This window comes from Rhipicephalus microplus, chromosome 6, assembly GCF_043290135.1.
Source record: "Rhipicephalus microplus isolate Deutch F79 chromosome 6, USDA_Rmic, whole genome shotgun sequence".
NCBI classification, from domain to species: Eukaryota; Metazoa; Arthropoda; class Arachnida; order Ixodida; family Ixodidae; genus Rhipicephalus; species Rhipicephalus microplus.
The window spans coordinates 104,035,341-104,062,779 of NC_134705.1; the positions used below are offsets into that span (position 1 = coordinate 104,035,341).

At 41.4% G+C, this 27,439-nt stretch overlaps 1 protein-coding gene across 1 annotated transcript in view; it reads left to right on the forward strand.

Moving 5' to 3' along the window:
- LOC142765967 (uncharacterized) overlaps positions 1 to 26,843 on the forward strand; it is a 150,379-nt gene extending 123,536 nt beyond the window's left edge. Inside the window, exons 17-24 of the mRNA XM_075867775.1 lie at positions 265 to 312; positions 3,579 to 3,626; positions 8,431 to 8,478; positions 8,632 to 8,679; positions 8,809 to 8,853; positions 13,862 to 13,909; positions 25,213 to 25,269; positions 26,744 to 26,843. Of these exons, the coding sequence (XP_075723890.1) occupies positions 265 to 312; positions 3,579 to 3,626; positions 8,431 to 8,478; positions 8,632 to 8,679; positions 8,809 to 8,853; positions 13,862 to 13,909; positions 25,213 to 25,242 (315 nt within the window). The 3' untranslated portion in view covers positions 25,243 to 25,269; positions 26,744 to 26,843. The remainder of the gene's footprint in view (positions 1 to 264; positions 313 to 3,578; positions 3,627 to 8,430; positions 8,479 to 8,631; positions 8,680 to 8,808; positions 8,854 to 13,861; positions 13,910 to 25,212; positions 25,270 to 26,743) is intronic.
- The last annotated feature ends 596 nt before the right edge of the window (positions 26,844 to 27,439 follow it).

The window sequence follows — 27,439 nt, forward strand, 5'->3', positions numbered from 1 at the left end:
ATGTGGAAAAGTTTTGGCAGAAGAGAGCTCTTTGCAATAGGTGAAAAAACGAAGGAAGTTGTAAAGGAATATGTCTGGTAAGACAAGCTTCCATATTGCCATGCTGTACTGTTTTCAAGGCCCGTGTTCTCAGATTTGGCTGCAAGTTGAAGAACCCTAGGTAGGTCGAATTTTCTGGAGTCCTCCACTTCGGTGGCTCTCATAATCATACGGTGGCTTTGAGACGTTAAACCACACATATCAATCAATCAATCATGTTTTCAGTCTCCGCGGCCATCAAGCCCAACAAGTGCTGTTGCTGGTCCAAGTGGGGTAAGTGTTTCATAATGCCCAATGATAGGAACTTGATGCAAGCTGTGTAAGACCAGTGAGACATGTTGAACATTCATTTTGTCCCACCATGTTCTCCCTGTGCTGCAATAATGCGAATATTTAGCTGTTGTCGTTTATAGTACTTCTATTACTACTACTACATTTACTAATACAAATACTGCTAGCACTTGCAGTGCTAGTAGTACTACAGAGAGCCCTGACTCTTTTGTTCAAAATACAACGGCCTAACTGGTCTACAAAATATAGTATGGATTGCCCTAGATCACCGTGGCTTGCCCTAGAGGTGCAATTTTAAAAAGTTGGTGCAGCTGATAGGCGTGCACCTAATCAGTCCTTGCTGCTGGTGTGTTGTAAACCTTTGAACATGACTGGATAGCTAGATACATAGGTAGATTGGTAGGTTGATATATAAATATAAAGACATAGATATATATGTACTGATACATTTGATTGATTAAGTGAATAATGGACACGTTATCGTTGAATTTGATTTTGCTTTGTGGGCTTAGCCAATGCGCTTAGCGACTACGCACACTGGTCAACATAGATGTGCCTCGTCTGTTTGAATATTTTGTTTAAGAGCCCTCCTGTCTACACCTCTTCACCCATATTTTTCAGTGAGCTTAACAAAAATTTAAACATGATCGTAGAGAAAGTGGCTCAGCTTACCATCTTGCCGTTTATACACATTCGGTTAGTAGTAAGCGCATAGTCCTGTCGCCAACTTCACAGTGCAACAGAAGAGCTTGTATAGGCTCAACTGGCCTTCAACGAAGGCAATTTTCTGCCACGACAACTATACGAGCTATTCCGTATAAGCTGGGAATTCACATGCTGCTGCAGCACACACAAATGATTGTCTTGCTACGCAAATGTGTAGCGAGCCAGGTTGAGCCATTACCAAGCACCTCAATGCCATTGCGCAATGCCATTGGACCCTTTTGTGAAATAATGAAGGCGTCTATAATATGAAAACTGTGCGTCGCGGTGAGAATCAGCCTTCAATAGTGTGCCTAGAATTTTGTTTTTAGATATTTGTGATCTTTAACAGAGTTAAGCTTAGTTGGTCAATTAAAAAGATCGTTAAGTCATGTCAGAGGACTAAGGTAGAATTCGCATGATATATTATAAAAATCATGACGCTTGATGTTTAGACACACTGTGAATGGTACTTTAAAAAGCCACTCAAATATTCAGTGGCATTATTGGCCTGTAAATGGCGAACCTTGTAAAGGGCCACGTGTTTCTATGCTTCGTTGTAAATGACGTCCGTCGGAAGGCGATTGTCTTTTGTCTGGAGGCGTCCTGCAACAATACTGTAAAAAAGCCAATGAATTAATCTTTATGCTTCAAACGATGTCGAAAGATAAGTGTGTTCTAGCTAGAAGAGTTGTGGATAAATACTGTAAAAAATCCGTTTAAACATTCTCCGCCCTGCGCTGCAAAGGACATCGAAAGAGGATATTTTTCCTGCTATAGCTGCTGTAGAACAATACTGTAATAAAGCCAATGAAATATATAGTGGTATAGGAATAAAGACATGGACCTTCCAAGTTTGTAAATGGCAAGCCTTGTAAACGGCCACGTATCTGCTTAGTTTGCTGGAGAGCACGTCGCTTCTGTCTGCAGGCGCTGCGTGACATAAGGCGCCATCCGTCAGTAATGCCAAGAAACGAAAGTTCTTTTTGGAACAAAGAGCCACTGTTACCACCATGTCATTTAATTAAAGCCTCTGATTTCTTTTAGGAAAAACGTAGGAAACAGCCGCTTTTTTTCTTTCGCAACATCGCACCGTCAACGCAGCGTAGTAAATATTCTAGCTTTCAAAGTTACGTGTCTGTGGTATATATAAATCAAAAGACATCATGGCTGACACTTACGTGTCACCATGAAGCTCGAACATGTGTACTGTTTTTTATTGACAACGATCCGAAGTATCAATGCCGCATCGAGATCTAGATGAGTGGCCGTTTCAAAAGGAGTTAAATTTTCGCCGGGTGACTGATTTGTTGCACTGACACCAATAGACAGACAAATAAAATGTTTGTGTTGAGTTGAATGTTTGAATATTATGTGGTGTTTACTGTCCCAAAACCTTCATGTGAATATGAGAGACGCCGTAGTAGAGGGCTCCGAAAATTTTGACCTCCAGGGTTTCTATAACGTGAACCCAAATCTGAGCATACAGGCCTGCAGCATTTTCGCCTCCATCGGCAATGCAGCCGGCGCAGCCGGGATTTGATCCCGTGACCTGCGGGTCAGTGGCCGAGTACCTTAGCCACTAGACCATTGCGGAGACGCTGTTTGCGTTGAAGTACCCCCAAAACTACTATAGTTTTTTAAAAGGCCAATGTGATATTCTGCGATATTATTTTTTTATTATGGGAATTACCGACTAGTAAACCGCAAGTAGTTTAACAACATGTAGTGTGCAGCCCCACACAATTTACCCAGGAAAGATCATATTCACAAATAATTAGAAGCAACACGAATGTCATGGCTTCATAGTGGCAAAAAAGCCTTCAGTATTATAAAGAACAGAGATTGTGCTGATGTGTATATTGGCACATTCCTCTCTCAAGTTTTGTTATCGCCATGTTACACTGTCAGTAATTTGCAGCGCAAACCACGCCGCAGTTTTCGAGCACCTGCCCCGCCGTGGTGGTCTAGTGGCTAAGGTACTCGGCTGCTGACCCGCAGGTAGGGGGTTCAAATCGTGGCTGCGGCGGCTGCATTTCCGATGGAGGCGGAAATGTTGTAGGCCCGTGTACTAAGATTTGGGTGCACATTAAAGAACCCCAGGTGATTGAAATTTCCGGAGCTCTCCACTACGGCGTCTCGCATAATCATATGGTGGTTTTGGGACGTTAAACTTCACATACAAATCAGTGTTCGAGTACCTTCAGGACTGTGGTATTTCATTTTGGTGAGATTACGTCCACTTAACGAACAGTACATATTATTCTAGAACCTATGTTACCACTAGAAATAACGCTAGAATATTTGAAGGCACGTGTATATATACTAATGCACTTCACCACTTGTCAGTTTATCGACGGTGGACGCTCTGGGCGCCGCTATATGCCACTGTATATCTTTGTAATCTTACCTTCAATTTTCGTGCCAGAACTACGACAAAAAAAACAGTTTCATCTTCTACTTACAGTCTGCTTCTTTCATCTGCATCACGATCCCAAGAAAATACTTGTTTTCTGCGTGGCATTTCTTCCTAATTTGTTTTTCAGCCTCACAGTCACCCTAGCCTTCAGAGTGTCGTCTTCGGTGACCGTCGGGTAAGTATTTTATTTCTAAAAAATAGGCGACATTTGATTTAAACAGAACTATTAAATTAAGTCCACATTATACAGAGTGAAATCAAACACTTAGCAGCTGTTAAAATAAAAAAATGAAGGATATTACGCTCACCGTTACACATTGAGAAACAGCGAAGCTTCTCTATCTTAACGCCTTCGACAGACTATAATTGGGTGATGGTACAGGCGTTGCATTGGCATAGGCAGAATAAAATCAAACTGCGCTTTGTCACAACATAAAAATAATGCTGAAACTCCTCCTCTTCACGTGCAAAGCTATCTGCGCCGCCTCTGGCAAAAGCACGTGCCTTTACTCGGCTCACAGTATGCCGGGCACATTCGGCGAAGTGGCGGCGCTCACCGCCTCCCTTGGTACAAGCCCGTTATACTTCGTGGAAAAGGCCGGGGTTCTTTTCGTTCCTTTTATAACCCACGATAATATATGTGTTCCCTGGTAAGCACGTCTTCTGCCGTGGCTCTTTGTCAGCGCATGCGTGCGTACGTAAGCCCTCGACTTGGTTTTAGTGTGGCCAGCAGCCTTATGTTTTCGAAATATCGGTACGCACTCCCAGAATCCTTTTCAAAGATCGATCTTCTTGCGAATGTTCAGATTTTGAAAGTTCGTTTATGTGCTCCGTTACACCGCATTTTCTCCACTTATTTTTTCTTTACGCTGAAAATGTGCTGGAGAGTTCGGTGCGTCGACGTGGTCAAGAGTGCCACGTAGACACGGCTCGCCACTTTTTGAAATAACTGGATGCGCTCCACTGAAGTGCGTAAGCCCACCTGGAGGATACATAGAAAATACTGCTCCTGTTGTACTTCTACTCAAAATTCTTCAGTCCGCTCAACATTGTTATTCAGTCGGCGGCATCGCCATTCGGATCGCACTCTGCTGAAGAAGCAATGACACAAAATTTCAGACTCTGCATATAGCAATCATTCAATTGCTTCGTGCGCACGAGTTCTTTTAGGGAAGTGTGAATCCCGTTCGTTACGTAGAAGTTTTTCTATTTGGAGCGCAAAGATTGTAAAATGCGCATCGGGGCGTTTCTAGCCATTAGCCATTGACATTGCTTTGGCTTGTTCAGCAAGCAAGTAGACCACGAATATAGTGAACAAGAATACAACTACAATTCAGGCGCCAAGTGATGGGAGCAGCGATGACGTCGACATTTTCAGTTTTGTCATCACGGTGCCTACATGTGTTGTCATTTGGCGGTGACGCCTGGCTGCCCAGTAACGCTTTTCTTTTCTTCGTTTTGCTTGCTTAGTGCAGCACGTTCGTGTGAATCCATCGTTTTTGTTGAGCCGCTTCGGTTGATTTGTCATGAGTGAAATTGTGGCTGTCTATGTACGGTAATTGCGCAAAAGTAACACGCATGCAGCGTACGTATTATGTCTTAACAGCCAGCGTGGCCAAGCAAGCATCTCCGCATACCCTATTACTGCTCGGGCTGGCATCAATTTTAGAATCACTGTTCAGAAGATGATAGAACCAAAAAATATTTGCGCTGCCACGAAGCATCGCGACTTCATACTCCTCAGTGTTTTGTCACCGTCTGTGAACGATGTTGATGATGGCAGCGAAGACAATGGGGGTGGTTACAGTGAACTAGAACTCACTAAAGGGGTGGTTATAACATGCCTATAGATGTGTGCGCCAAGCAGACGAAATGTACACTGCGCGTCACCCTATCGTGTGTTCACGTGACCCGACGAGGTGGGACCGGGGAAGGTGACTACTTTGTAATGATGGCAGCGTTCAATACTGGCGGGCTTTGAACCTGTTTTGCATTCGGTTGGTCATACAGATCATACTGGTCATAGTGATTGTTATTGAACATATTATTCGTCTCTCAGGTGCATGTTTAGTACCGAACTGTTACTTGGGAATTTATGACAACGCGTTCACTCGAAAAATGCGACATGTACCTAATTGATGTCACTGCTCATTTAACTCTCTTGGATAGCGTGCGAATTATGAATACAGAGAAGATAAGTAAGACAGCTGACGTGGAATGCAGCGAAAGCAAGAGGCAGTCTGTCACAGCGAGCAGGTCCTTCACGGGTAATTGTGAATTAGCACAAGACTAAATTTAAACATCACATGTTTTGCACGGTATTGTGATGTTTTAACCACGGAATACTCCAGTGTCCCCGAATGATTTTCAAGCTTCTTAGAGACAGCTGCTGAACACATGTATTAGGGTTCATTATTGTAGCTAGCATACATTTCGCATGGACTCATCATAGAACTACTTTCTCTGGAAGCCTCAGAAGACTGACATAAGGGCAGTGTTTCTACGCTGATTCTCCATGATGGTGTCCTACCTGTGTCCGACGAAATACTAATAAAGAAAGCCTTAGCGCATATTGGCTCCGTTGCACACTACGTTATCATATAGTATAAGATGACAATAAAATATAATCAATCTATGTTAGGCTCCTTCTTGTACATGAAAAAGCATTTAGCCAGTTCATAACAGTGTGTCCCTTCACTTCTATTTACAGCCCCAGACATACACGTAATGGACTCTCTGGTGCATTTAAAAGTGTTCTTACAGGAAGCTTCTCTGGAGCCAACGTTTCGACATGTGAACTTTTCTTCGCAAGGGCGATGCCAGAGCCCCGACGAAGACTATTCTACTTTCCGAAAAATTGTATCCAGCTACATTTGCAATTCAACAATTTTCAATCTCTTCATGCCTCCACTTTCATTATTATTATTTTTTCTTGTTTGATAACCAAGTTATGATAACCAAGTTAAGAATCTCAATAGACGTGTTTAGGTCAGATATGGCGTGGCCTGCTCAGAATTCTTTATGTTTTTCGGATTCATTCAGTTATTCCAGGTTCAATATTTGCTGATTATGTATATACATAAGTTCTGGCATAAAGCTGCTTTTGAGCTCAACAATTTCGACATGTGAGCATGCTTTTGTTCTTTAGTACGAAAAGCTTGATTTCGGAAAATTCTTCATTCGTGTTCTTTGTGTGACTTCTTCATTTTTATTGATGAAAGTGCTGGGTCGCTTATGGTTAGACGTGACATTTTGCTAATGCATTGTTACGTCTCATTGAAATAGCCAGCAGTATGGTAGGAAACATTCGCACTTGCAAGGAGGTGCTTGAGCAAAGTCAGTGCCGCTGTCCACTGTAACAGACTGAATGAGGTGGTATGAAAGCAAAGCTATCTCACATGTATTCGAGATCATTGACAGAAAAGAAGATCCTGGGACTTTCGCCGATAGTGTCGCGTACGCTCAAGGCCGTGAAAAATCCACGAGCGCTGGCAAATGACCAGTGCTATCAGATCATTTTATTTCGAAGAGAAAAAAATCAGTCTAGCGAGTTTACTCTCTCATTCTCTATTTGATTGTATCGGCTTCTTCTGCTTCATTTGGCGCTACTGGTATTCTCACCACGACTGTGGGCCAAGTTGCGCAACAAGGCATACTATAAATGTGTCGTATATTTTCAAGATGACCGATTATTCATCTCTTTCTCAGTCGTCTTTTACCTCAAGGCAGGTGTATGGCAGCCAAGCAAGCCAAAGCTTGTTCAACCTCCTTACTTTTTCTTTCTCTTCCTCTTTCTCTTTTATAAATGCATCTAAAGCACCGTGCTCACGAGCCGGCTCATAAGTACGAGCCCACCAGCTGTAGACATTATCGTGAATATGTTAAGCTTACTATTGAACTGATCAAACAATAAAGCTTATAGCTGAGTTCATTTGAATAGCCAAAAAGAGAAACAAAACACCAGTAATATTTAGCCACGGATACTGTGATGCTCGTCTGCCAATTCTAGGGGGGCCTGCGTGTTTTCTGCTTCAGTTAGAACTTCATAAGAAACACACGAAGATTTGAGCTTCGTCCTAATTGCGGTTATTTTGAATTGTGTGTAACAATGCAGTGTCTAAAAACTATTCAATGAGCGCAGCAGCGACATATCTGCTTCTAAGTCATGATATATATCGAACATTCTGCTGAACAGAGTCAAAAGGGGATCGCATCTACTCAATTATGACTGAAAATATGCGTGTTTCTGTTCAAGCAATAGCGATAATTTTCCACAAAATATTACATATACCGTATTGCATGTGTGAAGTAGCCAAAATAATGTCAACTGTACAAAACCACTATTACAGCTGATGTCATAAAGTACAAACATAAAGGCCAGATCTGTCGGGTAGTTAAAAAGTCTAATACTCACTGCAACTATACTAGTAAAGTAGCACTGTGCATTGGCCTTACAGCCATTGTCATTGAGTGCAAAACTATTAAAGAGAGAGAAAAATATGTAATATGAGTGGCAACTATTGACTGAATTACTGCAAAACGGTGCCTATGCTCTACGTCAACTTTCCAACAACTAAACATCGAGCGCCATAGAAAAATGATTGAACGTTTTTAATGAAAACGTTGGACCATTACAATACATGAAATTTGCAGCTTTATATCAGCTGCTCCTGGAATGTTTATTCATGTTGTATTGCTAACTAGATCGTTACTGCTTATAGAATAGAAATATTACTGTTGAAGCAAACATCCAGTGTTGATGAAGTGCATGCGTGCATACATCAGTAAGCATTGCCGTGCTATACCCTTTTCAGTCTCCATGATCATCGAACCCTCCTAGCCCCATTTTTCGACGAAACAGGACAAGACATGTAATATGACGAGCGCCAACACAATTCACTGCTACAAAAATAGCAAAGCAGAAGTGAATAAATACTCTTGTATATCTGAGTCAATATTGTCGTGCTCCTCTTTTTCAGTCTCCACTACCGTTCGTCTACGCAAGTAGCGGTGCTGGACCAAGCGGAGTAAGTTCTTCATTTATGATGGTCATCGAAACAAAACAATAATGCTCAAATATCTTAGCATGCCGTAGTGCAGATGTCCTGGTGTACTTCTGCAGATGTCCTGGTGTACTTGTGGCAATCAAGACTGCTAGGCTACGCGTTTTTTTTTTTCAGTTTCCACCGCGATCTAGACCGGCAAGTCCCACTGCTGGTCCAAGTAGGGTAAGGGTTTAACTTATGATGACCAGTGAAAAGAAAAAAAATTATGGGTATGATAATTATGAAGTAGTGATAATGTGCACAAGCAGAGATCTTTACCAAGAGTGCCGTGATATGTCTTTTTTTTTTCAGTCTCCTCCAATGGGTCACATGAGTCCCGTTGCTGGTGGAAGCAGAGTGAGTATTTTATTCATGTTGACCAGCGACAAAAAACTCGATACAGGCCAGGGAAAGGTGATGCGGGCATGTCATACATTGTTTTAATTTTATGGTGGTTTGCTTCGGCTAACCAGCATCAGTATCTATCAACTCGCCCGATTTGCTATGTCAGTAAGTCTCTCGAATTACGTTGATGGTTATATTCGAGCCACTTGCCACATAACTCGAGCCCGATAGACAGCGAGAAACGTTGTGACATCCTTGTATGCCGGATGCACAATGAATGATCTGCCAATAGCACTGTGACGTTAAATGTACGTGTCAAAGTACGTGTAAATAGCACAACAAGAAAACAACAAGGGCATATATATTACACAGAAGCCATGCTTCGCGTACTTATAAAGGACAAGGAGGGTTTCTCACGTGAATGTAGGGATGCAAATGTTTTTTATATTAAAATGACTAAATATGAGAGGTTGGAGCCAATATGGTAGCACCAGCTACTCCTTTCCTCTTATAAAACAAGATGTGCCATAATATCAACAATAATGGCACAAAACGCGAGACTGTACAACATACGATGTAAAAGTACACAAAAGTGAAACTTAACAGGTCAGTTCACATACAGCTAATGGGTTGACATGTTGCTTTCCTTAACTGTAAACATTTTGTATCCTCCACTGACACTAAATTCACTCTGATTAGGCATTCAGTGAACAAAGTTGCTATGATACTCAATTGTTTGCTCTTTTTGCTTCTTTTCAAGGGCCACCTCAGGTCGCTAATGACGTCACAACAAAACTCTCGATTATGCTGCAATTACCTAAATTTTCATAAAGACTAAGGAGAGAAAAATTTAAGGCTGTCATAAAAAACTACCCTGTAATTAAAGCACGATGCTCAAAAAACGCAACAAAGCAAGTGCTGAAAGAATGCGTGAAATGGCTGATAGGTCTTCTTTTTGCACATGGCATTTCACAAATCTGTGAGCATCTAATGTTGGTTACGCGCGAAAAATACGTATGCCGCTCCCAATATATTGAAGCCATACTTAGGAAGTAATTCTCATATCTCTATAATTTTCACGAAATTTTCAGAGAAATAGATTTTCGATGAGCGCTATGGTTAGGTCAGTTGGCGTGAAATGATCCCTATAATTAAGTGTGTAACAATATCTAAAAATATAGTGCGTAAAGCATGATGTGTAATATATAATATTACCAAGAAAGAGACACCATGCTCATACACATTAGTTTTCTAAGGGTACAAAAAAGTTTGATAGAAGCACTTTAAATAAAAAATATCGGTGACGTATTCCTCATGAACACGGGCGCTGCGGTGCGATATAAACAAATGACTTCCGCCGGTATTCATCAGAGGCAAAAATCAAAGGGACCATGTAGAATCACTGTGTATGCTACTTTTAGGTAGCAGAGTATTGCACTTGCTTTCCAACAAGGCTAGCAACCACGCACTGCGGAGAAGCTGGTGTACAGGCTGCACCACCAAGAGCCGTCGCCCTCCGTCTGGAATCGATCTTGTCACTATTGTGCACTCTGTGTCCCGTTAGCAATAAAGCGGTGCTTGTATTTCCTTTAGATATATGTACCTAAAGTTCAACAGCAATGTATTTGCTTGAATTCGGCACAATTTTCACAAGATAAACTTACTGAAATAATCAATGCTTGAGGCTTTGTGGGGTCCTCCATGAAAATAGGAGGATCTTCATTTTGGGTTTAAGAGTTATTGCTGCCCCACCGCGTTGGTCTAGTGGCTAAGGTACTCGGCTGCTGACCTGCAGGTAGCAGGATCAAATCCCGGCTGCGGTGGCTGCGTTTTTGATGGAGATGGAAATGCATAAATACATCCCGATAAAAGTAAAAAAAAACGTGAAAAGACGAAATCCTTGGGTGAAACGAGAAATCATACAGTTAAAAAGGAAATTAAAACGTAGAAGGAAAAGAAAACACCGAGATCGTAATGAGATCCATAATCTTTCATTTACTCTCAAGGAAAAACTATTTATTGCAAAAGAATATTACCATTCTCACACTTTGTCAGAGTTTATGAAAGAATTGCCACAGCGATTTTGGCATCACCTTGCTCTATCTCGGGAGAATGTGACCTATATTACAAATACTGGATGTATATTTACTGATCCCACTCAAATTGCTGACAAATACAATAAATTTTTGAACTCTGTTTTCGACCCTTCCACACCTTTGCCTACAGCGATAAGAGGTAAAATGGATAAAGTGCATTCAGACATGCTAGACGTTGTGTTATCTGAAGAAGGCGTACTTTCTCTCCTGTTAAATCTTGATACTAAAAAAGTCACCGGGCCCGGATTGCATTCCTAATGAATTTCTGAGAAGATATTCAGAATGGGATTGCTAAATATTTACTGATAATTTTAATGCATCTCTTGAGCAACATAAATTACCACATGATTGGCTATTAGTGCGGGTCGTACCAGTACACGAAACAGGTGATAAACATAAAGTACAAAAAACAGACCAATATTGATTACATGCGCATGCTGTAAAATATTGGAGCATATATTGTCAAAAGGATGTTTAGTTTTCTCGAAAGCTCAAACAGGTTAAATCCTAACTAGCATGGATTTACGAGACGGTTATCCACAATCACCCAACTTGCTGAAACAGTGCACGCTTTTGCTGAAAATATAATGAAACAGATCAAATAGATGAAATTTGCTTAGACTTACCAAAAGCCTTTGATCGCGTTTCCCTCTCGCATTTATATGGTAAATTCCTTGAGCTTGGAGTAAGCTCAAATATAAGTAAGTGGATTGAATCATATTTAGCTGACAGGACACAATACGTGGAGGTGAAAGGAAAGAAATTGAGAATGTTAAATGTAACGTCTGGTGTTCCGCAGGGATCAGTATTAGGACCTGTTTTATTTCTCTGTTGTATAAACGATATTACAAGTAGCCTTAGTAGGAAAATTACTGTTCGTCTGTTTACAAAAGATTGATAATATACTCTAAAATATATTTTCATGAAGATCACTTAGAGTTAGCCTCAGCACTGCAATCCATTGCTGATTGGTGCACACAATGAAAAATAAAAATAAACCAAGAGAAAATGGTATACGCACGCATAACTAGGAAAACAAAAAAATGTGTCAGTTTTCAACTACATATTAGACGGAAAGCCATTGACACAATTTAGGCACTTTAAGCATTTAGGCATTACGATATCATATACCTTATCTCGAAAAAAACATATTACTAACTTATGTAATGCCGCTGAGGTTAAACTCTGGTCACTTAGACGTAAGTTGAAATTTGCTTCCCGAGGTGTTGAACTAACAGCATATCTTACTTTGATACAACCCGCGCACTAGAATACAGAAACATAATATGGGATCCACATACAAAAAAACGAAGTAAAGAAAATTGAAAAATACAGAGGCGTGCAGCAAGGTGTATAATGTCGAATTATAGGTACATGGACTCAGCGACCAAAATGCTGACTCAACTAAAATTGCCCGAGCTTTCAATGCGACGAAAAGTGGCTAGATTGAAATTCATACACTTATCGAAACACAGCTCTTTTAACTTCAACCCCTACAGATTCACAGAAAACAGAACGTCGTGTATTTCACGGGTTGTTAGATCTAGCCACGAAGACCAGTTTTTGCCTATCCCTACTAAGGTAGACCCCTTTAAATATTCCCTCTTCTCAAAAACGATTGAAAACTGGAACGCCTTCCCCATAGCATAACTTGAACTAACTCTACAGAGGAATTTGAAAAGACGGTAATGGCATATTACTCCTCAAGGTAGCCATATTCAGGCGTTGTTACCTCATTTCTTCTACCTGGAAATGTTCCCTTTTTTGTATATTTTTCTATACCTGCACGTTACGTTAGCAGGAAAAGTTCCTACGACGCTGAAGTTTGTGATGTATATGATATAGCCTTCGTCAATTGTGTCGAATGAAGTTTTGCCACCATGCGAATCGTTGATCACTACTGCGTAAACCCTTAATTAACTGCCTGTTGGATAGGTCCTCTGTTAAAAACTGCCTGTTGTGTTTTCTTTCTCGATTTAATTTTGTAGTGCTTGTGTCAACAAGTGAAGTGTATTTCTTTACCCCGCCCTCCAACGGCCTTTGGCTAACAGTATAAATAATAAATAAATAAATACTGAGGTAAAAGTAGAAGCTTTCTACGAAGTACATCATTATATCTCACGCACATACAAAAGTGCTAAATGCAGCAGTTATTCGCCTTCCAACATACGTTAACCATTTAAACTTTTAACTTATTATTCACTTAAACACGCTCAGTGTAATAATAATTCAAGTGTTTCTACCAAGAATAGCATTCCCAAATAATCTTCAATCTGCCTCTTTTGCATTCTTTGCTTTTCAGCCTAACATTCTGCAGCCGCAGAGACGCTGAATATTCAGACCCAGTCTTTGTTAGAGTGGTATAGGCTCCTACAATAAGCAGGACACATGTGTGTCCTTATATCTCGTTTCAATTTTTTTTTGCTTTTCTTAATTAAACGTATCAGGGAAAGTCATAGGCAAGTCTTCGTATCACGATATTGAAAAAACTGCTTAGCAGCTTTAGGTTTTTGATAACGTTCTCGCGTGCCTATGTTTCATGCCCTCGTAAAGGTCCCCTAAAATCCTGGTGGCTCTGAAGCTTTTATTATGGTACTGAAGACCTTTTTTATGCTTTGCAGCCAGAAAATCGTTCTATGTTTTGGAAAATTCATCTAGAGTCTACGATAACGGCCACTAGCGATGCTTCGAAAGCTAACAAAATGTCTATATTTGTTACGCTGAGATGGAGGACCATCTCAGCGTAATGGCCATGCAGCGTGCCCCAAGTTTAAATCTGAAGAAGGGATTTCCCTTCTACATCAATTGTACCTAGTTGTTTTTTTTTAGGTTTCTAATTACCAGTGTCAAATAGACACTGGTGGTGTGTTATTACTGTACACTTGAGTTCGTTTTTCTTCATTGTTTTGCTACACTCTTTCTAGATTCCGCCGCAATCAAGACCCGCCCAAGGCAGTCCCGGACAACCAACGGTAAGTCTTTTATCTCAAAGCAAACTAGGTGATCCTTGGCGTTAGTGTAGCTTTGTGCATGCCTTCTGCATCGAGTGCACTCCTAGGCTGCCTTGCAACGCGAGAACAGGTATTAACATTGGGTTTAACAATCATGACTCGTTTTTGCTTGTGCTTTGCGTATAGCCAATATAATCAAAGACGAAGGAAACAGGACGAAGGAGCGCCAACGGCAGTGTTTCTAGTAAAATTATAGTTAACTCTAGTGTGTAACAATGTTCACTATGGTGCCCTTGTATTTTGCTTCCAGTATCATCACTTTTTTATTGTAGTGATTCATTGATTGATATGTGGGGTTTAACGTCCCAAAACCACCATTTGATTATGAGAGACGCCGTAGTGGAGGGCTCCGGAAATTTCGACCACTTGGGGTCTTTAAATGCACCCAAATCTGAGCACACGGGCCTACAACATTTCCGCCTCCATTGGAAATGCAGCCGACGCAGCCGCGATTCGAACCCGCAACCTGCGGGTCAGCAGCCGAGTACCTTAGCCACTAGACCACCGCGGTGGGGCTTCATTATGGTGATGGTAGGAGAGGATCTACTGCATAATTTATTATTTTATTAGTTGTTTATTTCTGCGTTTGTCGTGGTTGCTATAAGTCGTAGTAGTAGTGGTAGTAGCCACATCCTGGGCACCACCGGATGCAGTAAGACGGGAAAAAAAAAAAACATCACTGATGTCAAGTGACCACAAGCGGCCTGAATTAAAATGCACATAAAATGAAATTATCCCGTTAATGACTAAATATACGAAATGCTAAGAAAGTGATTTGAATTTGATTTACGTTGCTGAGACTTTATTTTATTAGGCCATGGCTTTGAAAAAAAAGTCAAGACAATTAGGCAGATAGCGACAAGCTCAAATATCTCAGGATCCAGTCTTCTCTGGCGGCAAATCGCAAGAGCTTCAATGAAATTTCATTGTCTGAATGAGAAAAAGGCGTCATCGCACTAAAAACTACCAGATAAGACACATACACTGAACAGCCAATATTTGAGCATGCGAGAGATGAACTCGTTATATTTGTTTGCGCGAAAGACTACTCAACAAGAACAAGTCAACCAAATACAACTCTCTATACTGCTGCACAGGTGGCATGCTGATTTTTTAGACAGGTGGAAAGCTGCAGAAGCAGCCAACAAACAAAAAAGACCGTATCACGATATTACGATTGGCAAAACAGCGCGGTGGTGCCTGCGTAAGCAGGCGTTTGGAGTGTGCCGACACAATGGACACGAGATAATGAGAACGAGGGGGGGGGGGGGGGTCGACCATTTCACACGCTTCGCCGTCCCAGGCATTGCCGTGGTCGGTGACAAGGAGATCATGGCGGTAGAGCCGACGCGTGGTGTTTGGACCATTAAGGCCCCGGCAGACGCAGCACATCCCTTTCGCCTCTGCTTCACGTAGATGACAACCCTGCGCTAACCCATTCGGGGGGGGGGGGGGGGCAAAGGCAATCACCCATTTATGTCTATTCCCTCAGGATCGCCTTTCTGTCTCACTTTCCATCTGTCTGGTCTTGCACATTTTCACTTCAAATTTTCCGGGTGGTGAGAGTTACCCTTGTTTAGTCGCCCAACGTTGTGTTGTTAAATTGGGTTATAGCAATGATGAGTGTCTGCTGTGTTCAAGTTATCTGCCTTGCTTTTTAGACATGGTGGTAGGTAGCGACTATTGCAGACGAATTCTGATTTATGTTATCGGAAACCTCTCTACTACTATTCCCGACCACCCCCGAAAAAGGTGGCACACCGAAGAGAACTTTACAGTTTGCCCTAACAAAAGAGTGGCTTCCTAAATATTATCTAAAACACCATAAACATAAAAAACTCTCTAAATACTCACATCATTCCTCGTGTCAAACCTTCTTACAGCTGCAGTCGGCCCACTCTTAGAGGTAACAAAGATGGGAAGTAGCAATTTTTAAAAGAAGATTGCTTCTTCCAATCTTTGTTACCTTTAAGAGTGGGCCAACTGCAGCTGTAAGAAGGTTTGACACGAGGAATGATGTGAGTATTTAGAGAGTTTTTTAGAGAGTTTGTGGCGTGCACCAGCATGAGAGATTGTCAAAACTTGTAACTTTTGGGGACATACCGGTATCAGTGTGCCCACACAGAGCCATGAATATTATGTGGCGCCTCGTCACCAATTATGACCTTCTCGAAATCAGTGAAAGTGGAATCGTTAGAAAATGGCAGGACGAGAGCATTCCTAAAATAGAAATAATAATGATAAGACTTGATTACGAATTGCAGCTAAGCACATAATTGTAATATTTGGAATGACCCACCTCCTCGAGTCCATCTAAACCAGCTAATGCGAACTTCGTGTGAGACCAAGCATACCAAAACCCCACGGCTACATCATATGTCAGCACTTTCAACATGCCTCGTAAAGCTGTAGAGGGGGTGCTCCAGGTGCTAAATGTGCATCCGATAAAATCTATTCAACGGTTGCAACTATGTCACCCGTTATACAAACTTCTATGGGGACCACTCCACCCATTCGCGAACACGCATTTCGTGGGAGAAAGCGGTAAGTGAACGGAAAAGCAAATTCAGGTTATCCTTCCAGGAGTCGTGCAAACATATTGAGGTAAATACAAAGCCAGCAGCCCTCTTCTTCCTTTGCTGATTTTACCCACCTATTCACCTACAAGCGTCTCGTGGGAGAAAGGGATAAGCGAACTAAAATATAAATAAAATCACCCTTTCAGGAGTCATGCAAACATTTTCCACTAAATACCTAGCCCTCAGCTCTCTTCTTCCTTGCTGATGTTACGCATTGCAGCGCTACACCACATCTTGTCGCGCCCGCGAATGTCACATGAAGTGTGACTGTTGTCGCGTAAACTGCTTCGTCTCCTGCCAAACAGGGTCAGCCGACTCACGTGTCGGGCGTACACCGGGCCACTGGCAAAACAATATTGGTCTGCAATTGCCGTAAGCGCGCCTGCCGAGTAGGCTCAATTCGTCGCCTCAAGAGAGGTGATTAATAGAAACCGCACTTGCACAGGACTGGCACTGTTATTCGAAGCGCACCAAAAAAGAAAATTCTGCTTTAAAGAATTCCAAAAATGCCCTGTAACCTAACACAATACTTTTGTGCAGCCGCAGCCATGTCTGTGTATAGCACTCGAGCAGCCGGATGGATGACTGGATGAATGAATGAATGAATGTATCCGGCTGTGCCCTTTAGAACGGGCGGTGGCTCACACCACCTAGCCGTAGAGTTAAGTACTATCACTGTGTGTTTAAGGATTGAATTTCACTCGATTGTACCCACCAATCAATTAGCCTCCTCCTGGTTATTTCTACTCGTTTAAAAGCTGTTTTGGCTTCACTGTTCCTAAACCCCTATGCTTTGAATATTTCGGTGCTATTATCTTCTACTATAAAGTGGAGCACTTTACAGAACATTATCAAATGTTCAGCTGTTTTCTTTTCCTTTACACAAATACTACATACCATGTCTGTGCCTTCGTATTTTGCTTGGTACATCTTGGTCCACAATACTCCCGCTCTAGCCGCGAAGAGCTGGTGGTGATGATGATGATAGTGATTGATGATGATGATGATGATGATGATGACCACAGGCCTTCCTCTGTGGCGCGACATCTAGTGGCCGTAGTGGGTTAAGAGGTCACGTGCACAGGAGCATGCGCGGCCTTAGAAACATGCACGCGTGCTCAAAGTGGGTGACAATGTGAGAATGTGGGCTTGTTGAAATGTGTTAGATCTTAGAATGTCTGTGACCAAACATTCGCACTTGCTCACGACGCTTTGGTTATGTCTGTTTCATAAGACGAAGCGCGTTTCTACTGAAAATACACGCCTGCATTAATGAGGAACTCTCTGTGGCATTCTAAGATTTTGTTCACGCAGCTGTTGGTGTTATTATATCTTTATATAATCGGATGTCTCAAACTGTCCAGAAATTGCGCATCTTTTATGCGTGCGCGTTTTATCAGTCGAAGCGCGCTTCGTCTCAGGAGAAATAGAGGACAAAAGCGCCTTAAGGGAGCATAGATCTTCGGCTAAATAGGCACACCATCCACCATTCTCACCCGTGTAGAGCATGTCTGCATGTCTGTGTGCACAAGAGCATGTCTGCATGCTCCTGGCAAGCGACGTCACAAAACGAAACGGCCACAATGTGTCACGCTGCAGAGCAAATCAGACCGCTTGCACGCTATACACTGACGTGGCCGACGCTGTACATACAAAACTACATTAAAACAACTACATTAAAAATGGAGAGAAATTCTACAGATGAACATCAGAGGACTTTTCAGAAATCTCGACGAGTTACAAAAAACGTAACACAATTATTCATCAAAAGTGGTGTGTGTAGCAGAAACATACTTAAAAACCACGAACAATTATTTTCTACGTCATAATGTTATTTTTCAAAAGGACCGGGAGAATTCGGTCGAGTCATCTGGTTGTGTTGGCGTTATAGTCAATAAAGAGATTGCACGTACGCGACTACCAATATAAACATCCCTTAAGGCAGTGGCTGTTCAAACAGTTATTATGAATAATCTCACCACCATCTGCTCTCTCTACATACCTCCATATTTTTGTCCTGAAAGGCATGATTTATAATCCCTAGCAGATGAACTTACAGACGGTATCTTGTTTTAGGAGACTTAAATGCACATGGTAGCCTTTGGAATGACTCTCGCTGCGAAGAGCAAACTCGCCTGTGTAAACATTTCTTTCTTCTTCTGATGCGTGCCTCATGATTCGAAATGAGCGAACATATTATAGTATCAGTAGCAATACCTTCTCGTAAGTTTACCTCAGCGTAACATCTGCATCCCTCCTGTTTCTACTTCAATGCGAAGTCATTATTTATTCATATGGAAGTGACCATTTTTCTATGTTTTTCACCACGTCAAAAGCAAATTAATGCCTTGCACAGGCTCTCGAATTGCTCATAGACAAAGCTGATTGGGAACAATTTCATAAGTTTACTTGTTAAAGTTTGACTGCGATATGTCGCTTAAGTATAGAAACAGGTGTACAATACTATACAGCGTTTTTTACTGAAGCTGCAACTAAGTGCATTCCGCATACATTGGGTCTATCCGGGAAATGATGCGTACCCTGGAGGAATAGTGAATGTCAAAATGCGCAAAAACCATATAAGCAAGGCATGGAAGCGGCTTCGAGACTGACCGACCACCGAGAATCTTATCAATGTTAAAACATCGTATCAAGGCAGGAGAACGTACCGACAGGCGAGGATGAAGAGCTGGCAGAAGTATTTGAAAGGCTTCAATTCATAAGCACTTTAGGAGAGCCTCTGGAACATGGTTAGTAGAGTAACAGGAAGATAAGCACAACCACTTCTTCTATAAGCACACAGGGCGACGGCCTCGGAGACCAGTTAAACTCTATTACCATGCACTTCGAGGAGGTCTCCAGCTCATCACAATACACTGCTGTATTCCAACAATACCAGATGAGAATAGAGATACAAAATATGGGACGCAGACTTACAAGGACGCGTATACTTAACCTTTCTTCTGAACTCAGCTCAGAGCATCGCTAAACTTCTGCGACAAAACCACCCCAGTATCCGACCGCATATTTTACGAAATGATGGAGCGTCTGCCCTTTGAAACAAAAAAAGCTCTTCTTTTTTGTACAATACTATTTGTTTTTTGGATAGATCCCTTCCGCTTGGAAAAAAATTATGATTTTTCCAATCCTTAAGCAGGGTAGGTTTATTCCAATTCTTTCACAGGGTAGGGACCCGTATTCCGCTTCAAGCTTGCAGCGTTAATGAGTTGCCTTTGCATTGTTTTTGAAAAAAACAATCAACAGACAATTGATGCACTTCCTCGAGACGAATAGTCTACTTGACCACACAAAGATTTGGAGAGGGTAAATCCACTACTGAATACTTTGTCTCTATCGGGGTAAAACATCGTAATGCTCTAATTCATACATACTTTTTTTATTTTTTGTGTGCCTCTATATAGAGATTGTCTGTGCCACTACATGGCACTTTGGCATACTGCAAGACCCGTGAAAGTTAGGTGTGAAAGATAATACGTTCTTAATAATCGTAAGCTAGCTCTCCACTCAAACATTTCGCATTAGTGTTGGCAGGGTTCTATTTCGTACATATCTTCAAGAAACAGGGGTGTCGCAAGTACTTGCAATGAGTTGTACATTTTTCATAGCGAAAATAAAGTCAAAATAGTCAAACACTTCTGAAGTCAAAATAAAGTCGTTGCGCCTCGCTATCCCACGTAATATCTTTTACTGCCTATAGATTGACGATGTGCCCATCGGTTATAAATTATGTAGTCTCTCAATGAGTAAAAGCCAGGTTCAATTAGGCTTAAAAAGACTTTTCAATGGGCACAATAGAATAGCTTTAAATACAACGCACAAAAGAACACTTGCGCTTTATCTTGCGAAAAGAACCGCCTTAACCCTCATCATGGCATCGACCTGACAGGTCAGCGTCTGTTTGTAAAGAATGACCATATATTTCATGGCGTACTTTTAGACACAAAGCTAACATGCCACATATTAACATATAAAAATATGTGTCTAAAAACCACCAATCTTCTGAAAGCGATGTCTCGAACTACGTGACTTAGGGACAAGAAGTGCCTGTCAATCTTTATAAAGGCTCCATTTGCACCAACCTAGATTACGGGGCTGTTTATCAATCTGCGGCACCTTGTGTGTGGATGATGATAGACCCTGTGCACCGTTTGAGTAGTTCCTTTACTACGTACGGTCTTCGCACTACTTCCGTGCGAAGCCTCTGCGTGGAATCAATTGAGTGGTTTGTCCACCTACAGGAATATTACATGTATTCTGTGTACTATCTCAAGGGGAAGGTAGACAAAAAACACCGCTTTCATTTTACAATAGATGATTTGTCTATTTTTGCCTTCTTCCACAATGATCCCTTGTTAGGGCAGCCTTACTCTCTTCGTCTAAAGAGCCTCGCCAAAGAGACATGTGTACCACTTGTCGAACACTGATTGATGCCTCTTGCTGCACATTTGCAACCATGGCAGTGGCAGCTTATACGCTGTGATGGCTATTTTGTGGAAGTCACAGAAGACGCGCCTATAACCCACATACGTACATACATTCTCGAAGATCTGCAGAAATACACATGTCCTGAGTTTTTTAAGGATGTCTGGAACACTTTTGTGTCGTATGTAGTGGTCGGCCCAGCTTTTTGTAATACCGGCATTAGAGATCCTGATACAAGCATTTTCACATGAAAAGCGTATGCGATACTTGTGGTCAATAAACACAGCTGAAATATTGCCACTTGCGCACAATTGCATGCAGTGTGGTGTGAAACTGCGTGCATTACATAAGAAAAGTGAAGTACAAATGTTTGTAAATTCCCTGCAATATTTCGTAAGAAGGTGAGCAGTGCTCTGATATACTTAGGAATGAGCACTCTACAATAATACTAATCTGCCGTATGGGACGACATATAAACAAACAAGATGAGATGGGAGGCACAAAGATATAATGCGAAAAATGCAAGTTATTTCATTGTCTTCTTGCTTTCTTTTGTGTCCTTAACTACAGAATACGAAATTCCTGTAGGAACTTGTGAGGCTTGCCCCGCCACGGTGGCCTAGCGGCTACGGTACCCGGCTGCTGACGCGCAGGTCTCAAGATCGAATCCTGGCTGTGGCGGCTGCATTTCCGATGAAGGCGGAAATGTTGTAGGCCCGTGTGCTTAGATTTGGGTACACGGAAAAGAGCCCCAGTTGGTCGAAATTTCCGGAGCCCTCCACTACGGCATCTCTCATAATCATATAGTGGTTTTGGGACGATAAACCACACATATCAATCAATCAATCAACTTGGGAGGCTCTTAAAACTAAACGCAAATATAAAATGAAGACAATGTAGAATCAAACGTATTGCCGGGTGTCCATAGTTTATTTACCTTTTTGATAGTTCCGGCAGTCTCAGACTTTACATAATTAGACGCAAATGCTAACCAGCGAAAACAGTCATTTTATAGAGAACGCAGAACCTGTCCACATGCTATAAAGCAAGATAAAATCCTATCACATTTTCTTGAATCTATGAAAAAAAACTGTTTAACACAAACCAGGATCACCGGCCAACTTTGGGTCTCTTTTGTACCTTCAGTTACGGTGTCTTACTAAAAAGAGGCAATTTTGAGGCTAAAATCACTGCACACTGTACTGTTCTAAAGAAGTTTGCCTATCCGCAAGAGTTAATTATACTTTCACTATTAGAGATGAATTTCAGCTCCAGTGCTCCGAATTTCATTTACCCTAAATGGTTTTACACTCTACTTTATGATGTGAATGCATTGAAAACAGCAATGTATCAAATCCAGGTGGCATCGTTTTAATTAGCCGAGAAGTTCTGCTTTGATCGCCAACAGAAAAAGCTATTAGATTACTTCATGCTCCTACATTGTCTACATTAGTTACTTCATACTGGTGGTAACCATACATGATGGCATTCATATAATAATCTAGGTAAAGACATATATCTAGCTCTCACACCACTTACGATTTGTAGGCCCGTGTACTCAGATTTGGGTGCATGTTAAAGAAGTAAAGAACCCCAGGTGGTCAAAATTTCCGGAGCCCTCCACTACGGCGTCTCTCATAATCAAATAGTGGTTTTGGGACGTTAAACTCCACAAATTAATCAATCAATCAAATCAATCACACCACTACGAAATTCGCATCGAATGTACTGCAAAGCCGTAAAATGGCATTCACTCATTCTTTCAAATAAATGGTGCCATCGCCTTTAACAAGAATCGAATGAAAGAACGGACACTGTATACCTAGCTAAAAAAATCTGACGGACCACTGAGCCATCTTGACGAAATTTTTTTTCACTTGAACCACAATTCCTCTAATATCTCACAAAACTCTTATTCGGCCTAAACTAGAATTAGCAGCCCTAGATTGAGACCTCAAACAACAGAGGATAATCTATTTATAGAAAGTATTGGAATAAAGTTTTGTAGTGTTTATTCTATTAGCTACAAAAGGATTGATTCATCAGTTTATTAGGACTCATATAGCATAGAATCTTCAGGCTTACAACTAAACGCTCGTGCCTTTTTTCATAGATTCTCTCATAATGCTCTTTTACGAGACCAATTCCTTGCGGCGGCACAGAACATTTCATCTCGCATTATTCACCAGCACAAGAGTAGCATCCCATCTTGTCACCAGCCTCACCATTCCTTCACACATTGTCGCCACACACGAAGGATGAGTAGAATCACCTCCTGCCGTTGTTGTCGCTGTTAGGGACACTAAGCATGTCAAAGAAATGGTACCAAATTATTTCTTTCGGGATGTTTGTTATTTTCTTACTTTCATTGGTTTTAACTGAAAACCATCAAATTACTTGTACCTAATGTAAGTCTTACTGAAATTACTGAGTCTGGCGCTTTTTTACTCACGTTTTGCCTATTTTATTACTTTTTTACTTCTTGTGTTTTTGTTACCTATGATTTCAAACTTTTCCTATGAATTACTGTGAAATTCCGTTTTATCTTTTCTCTAATATTGTTTACTTTGTTGGCACTGGTTTCCGAGTTACTTTCAAGTTTCTGTTTCTTTCTTCACTCGTCCGTGTAAACCTATAACGCAACACCATGGAATCAGTGAATATCTCACTACTAACGAAAAAACAACCACATCACTGAGGCACCACTTATAGGACTTCTCATTACTGAAGTAATAATGGGTCAATAGTAGTAGCCAAAGAATGAAACAATCGTCACCATTGAAATAAATGTTGAATTGTTTCTGTTTGTTTGATTAATTATTTAGTTCTTTATTTATTTGGCAAAATGCAGCAATATAACCACTGTATGCTCCCACTAGACACAACAGATCCACAGTGCCGATGGCGAAAGACTACGCCAATGCGCTGGCTTAATTGGTGAGGGGAGTTATCATAGGAAGCGGCATTATGATGAGAAGACACTATGATCCCCGACACGTGCATGATGGAGGGCTGATACGAGCTCTAGAAATAAAGTGACAAAGATAAAATGTTATCGCAGCATTATCTCTTATTATTCTTTACTTACTATTCAAATATAGTTTCAGTGCTCTTCCGATTAGCTTCTTTGTTTGAGCTACTTATAAAAGTAGGTAATGTCTCCTTCTATAACATAGAAAAACGGGCAGTACTTTTGAATTTCTTTTGTTAGGGTGAACAACTAGTGCTTTGCGCTTGTGTATTGTTTTTTGCCTACTGGAGGATTTTACTACGTCTATCTCCGTAAATATGTATATCCTAATCTTTATATTTATTAATCTACTATTCCACCTCTGGGTGTTCTCGGGGCTTGGGTAGACCTAAATTAGTAAGGACGAAGAAATGGTATGAAAAATAAGACTTGCTGGTCACGCCATAAATTTTGTGTCCCATCGCGCACAACGTCAAACAGTTTTCGCCAGACAGAGGCACACACCCGTGGGCAGATATGTGCCATCGGAAATCGGAATTGTGTGACAGGTGATTTAAATTTTATATCTACCCAGAAAAGACGAGAGAACACGCAGGTTACTTAAACGCGTGAAAGTTATTGAGGCATTACATATATGCTCCTGTGATACAATCATCACGTGCAATTCACGTAATTGGGTGCTAATCACTGAAGTTGAGTTATGTAGCAGTGTCGAGAACCACCATCCACGCGAGCATCAGCACTTCATATCAGCTTAACGTGTCTGGTGTGCCCCGCCACAGGGGTCTAGTGAATAAAGCACTCGGCTGCTGACCCACAGGTCGTGGGAGTGAATCCCGGCATTAGCGGCTGCATTTACAAAGGAGGCGGAAATGTACGCCCGTGTGTTAAGATTTGAGTGCCTATAAGATACCCAGGCGATCGAAATTTCCGGAGCCCTCCTCTACGGCGTCCCTCATAATGATATGGTGGTTTTGGAATGTTAAACCCCACATATAAATCAAATCCACCGTTGCTGGTTTTGCTATTATCCATGTCGCTGTTCGCATCGTCAAGCAACTGTAAGCGAATAATTAAATATAACATAGACGTTTGCCTAAAATGCGTGCATATGAACATTTCTTGAGTGCCACTTCGTACTTTTTGGCTCAGTAAAGAGATTATAACCCAGTCACCTTCCACGTGCATGCTTTTCACATGGAAGGTGACACCAATTCCCAAAGGTGCGCATGGTCTGTCTAATTTTTTTTGTGGTGCAATCGTAATTCCAGGCTGGATCCACCAGGTTTTTTTTCCCCTGAAGAAAACTGGGATTTTCGATGCTCAAGGTATTTAGTGTACCAAGTCTGTCTGCATTCTGGAATACTTGGACCCATAGTTTCCAGTAGATACGGATCATATGTCTTAAATACATAACAGTGAACAGCGAGTGGACACCTACAATGCATCTTAGATATTCGTAATAAATTTATGCTTTTGTGGTGCCCTTAGAATCTAATCCTCTCAGTTGTAGCGAGAACAAACTAGAACTAATAAAATTATAGTTCCAAGAAACCCGTGCCACATATACTCCTATGCCCACTTTGCATATGAGTGCTAAATCATGTTGGACGCAAAGAATATAAAGCGAGGTTCGAGCTAAACTAGAAACCAGAAATAGCACAGCAAGCTGGATGAGTTAGTAATTTCATATTTGTTGGTGAGTTTACAGCGTAGTGCAGACAACGGGCAGGTATCTTTGTATGTATCCACTTTATAGGCAGCTGTGCATGTTTATTTTAAAAGGAAAAACCCAGACATTCTGCGTGGCAGTCACATCGTCTACTAAAGAGTCGCGACTGTATTCGAGACTTCAGCAAAAAAAAACAGATCGAATTTCCCACATGCTTCCAGACCACACTGTTTATTTTATTTCAACATAATGAACACTACAAATTTTCCGTGATGGCTCAGTCAGACATGCTTGGCACGTCTCTGCTGTAATGCGTTAATGACCGGTACTTATAATATGCACAACGTCGTGTCATGACGCGTTGTCGATTGCCTTAATGCTGAAGCGGTCGCTGGCACATGAGTAGCGACTTTACCAACGGCACTCGCTTCACAACACGTCAGAGGAAAGTGCTGCAGAGCATAGGTGGGCGTTAAAGGAGGGAGACGAAAGGGCAAGTGGAGTACAGGCGGCCGTTACTGTGGGAAGACAGCGGGTAGCAGAGGTGGCCGTTAAAGAAGGGAGAGGAAACAGCGTGCCAAACTTAAATAGGCGTTACAGTTATTCTGAAGACAAAAGAGGGTGCGCAGTGCAGGTAGTCTTAACAGTAGGCAGAATAAAGAGCATGAGGAGTACAATTGTTCTTTACCGTAGGAAGAGGTAAGGCCATTCGAAGCATGGGTGGTCAATAAAGTACGGACAGAAAAGAGCATGTGGTGTACAGGCGGTTGTTAGATGAGTGTGCAGAATACAGGTGACCGAGTTCTTAGAAAGAAAGTCGACCGAAAAGACTGAAGGCAAAACATAGGTATGTTGGGTTATGGAAATCCTGTGGAGAAAATAAAGCACGTGCCGAATACGTCAGGGTCGCGGAGAGGCAGCAGAGTAAGACAAGCATGCCTTGAGTGTAGGCATACAGTGTTGAACTTGAAGTCCAGATAGCAAGTAACACGCAGTCGTCAGTAAAACGCAGTCGAGAGAAGGAAGTGCGTGCTGAGTACAACTGGCTGTGGTGATGTCGCAAAGACTTTTACGGGTGGCTAATGTTTGTGGTGTTTCTGCTTCCTACAAAACATATTGTTCTTTTTCAGGTACCTGCGAAAATCGTGTTTGCGCATAGTTGGTGTTCATAAGAATTATTTCTTCATTATGTTCTGTGGAGAAAATAAATATGATTGAATGTCAGTGAAATGTGTCTTGGAAATATTCACTTCATGCCATGCTTTAGTTGTTCAAAGCGGATTGATTGTGGTTCATTAGCAATACCAATAGAATAGACTCATCTACGACATAAATAAGGCAATTATATCTACAGTTTTTCAATATGCTGGAAACTGTGACGTTTGCTGTTTGTCACCATCATGAACCTTTTTACGCCCTTCGCTAGACAAAGACGCCTCTCATGGCCCACTGAAGAACCCGTCTCTATCTTTTCTTTGAGACTGCTATGACTGTTAATCATGCGTTTTTATTATAACAAACCGAGTATGTCGGCTTTCTGAATGCTCAAACAAACTTCATCGAGACGTACACACCACAAATGAAATAGTTTGTTCTATTTTTGAAGCGTAGTAGTCTTCCAACTTCTAAGTCCAAATGTGAAAATAACATAGTATTGTACAATTTGGTACCACTTGACAGTGCTGTGTAAACTCACCTTTTGGGCCGTAAAAGGACAGTTACAATTGGTTAAGCGCCACAATAGGGTTCGCATCTATAGTTCACTAAAGCTAATACTTTCCAATCAACAGTTTATCCAAGCACGGAAAAAGCTGATTATGCAGTTT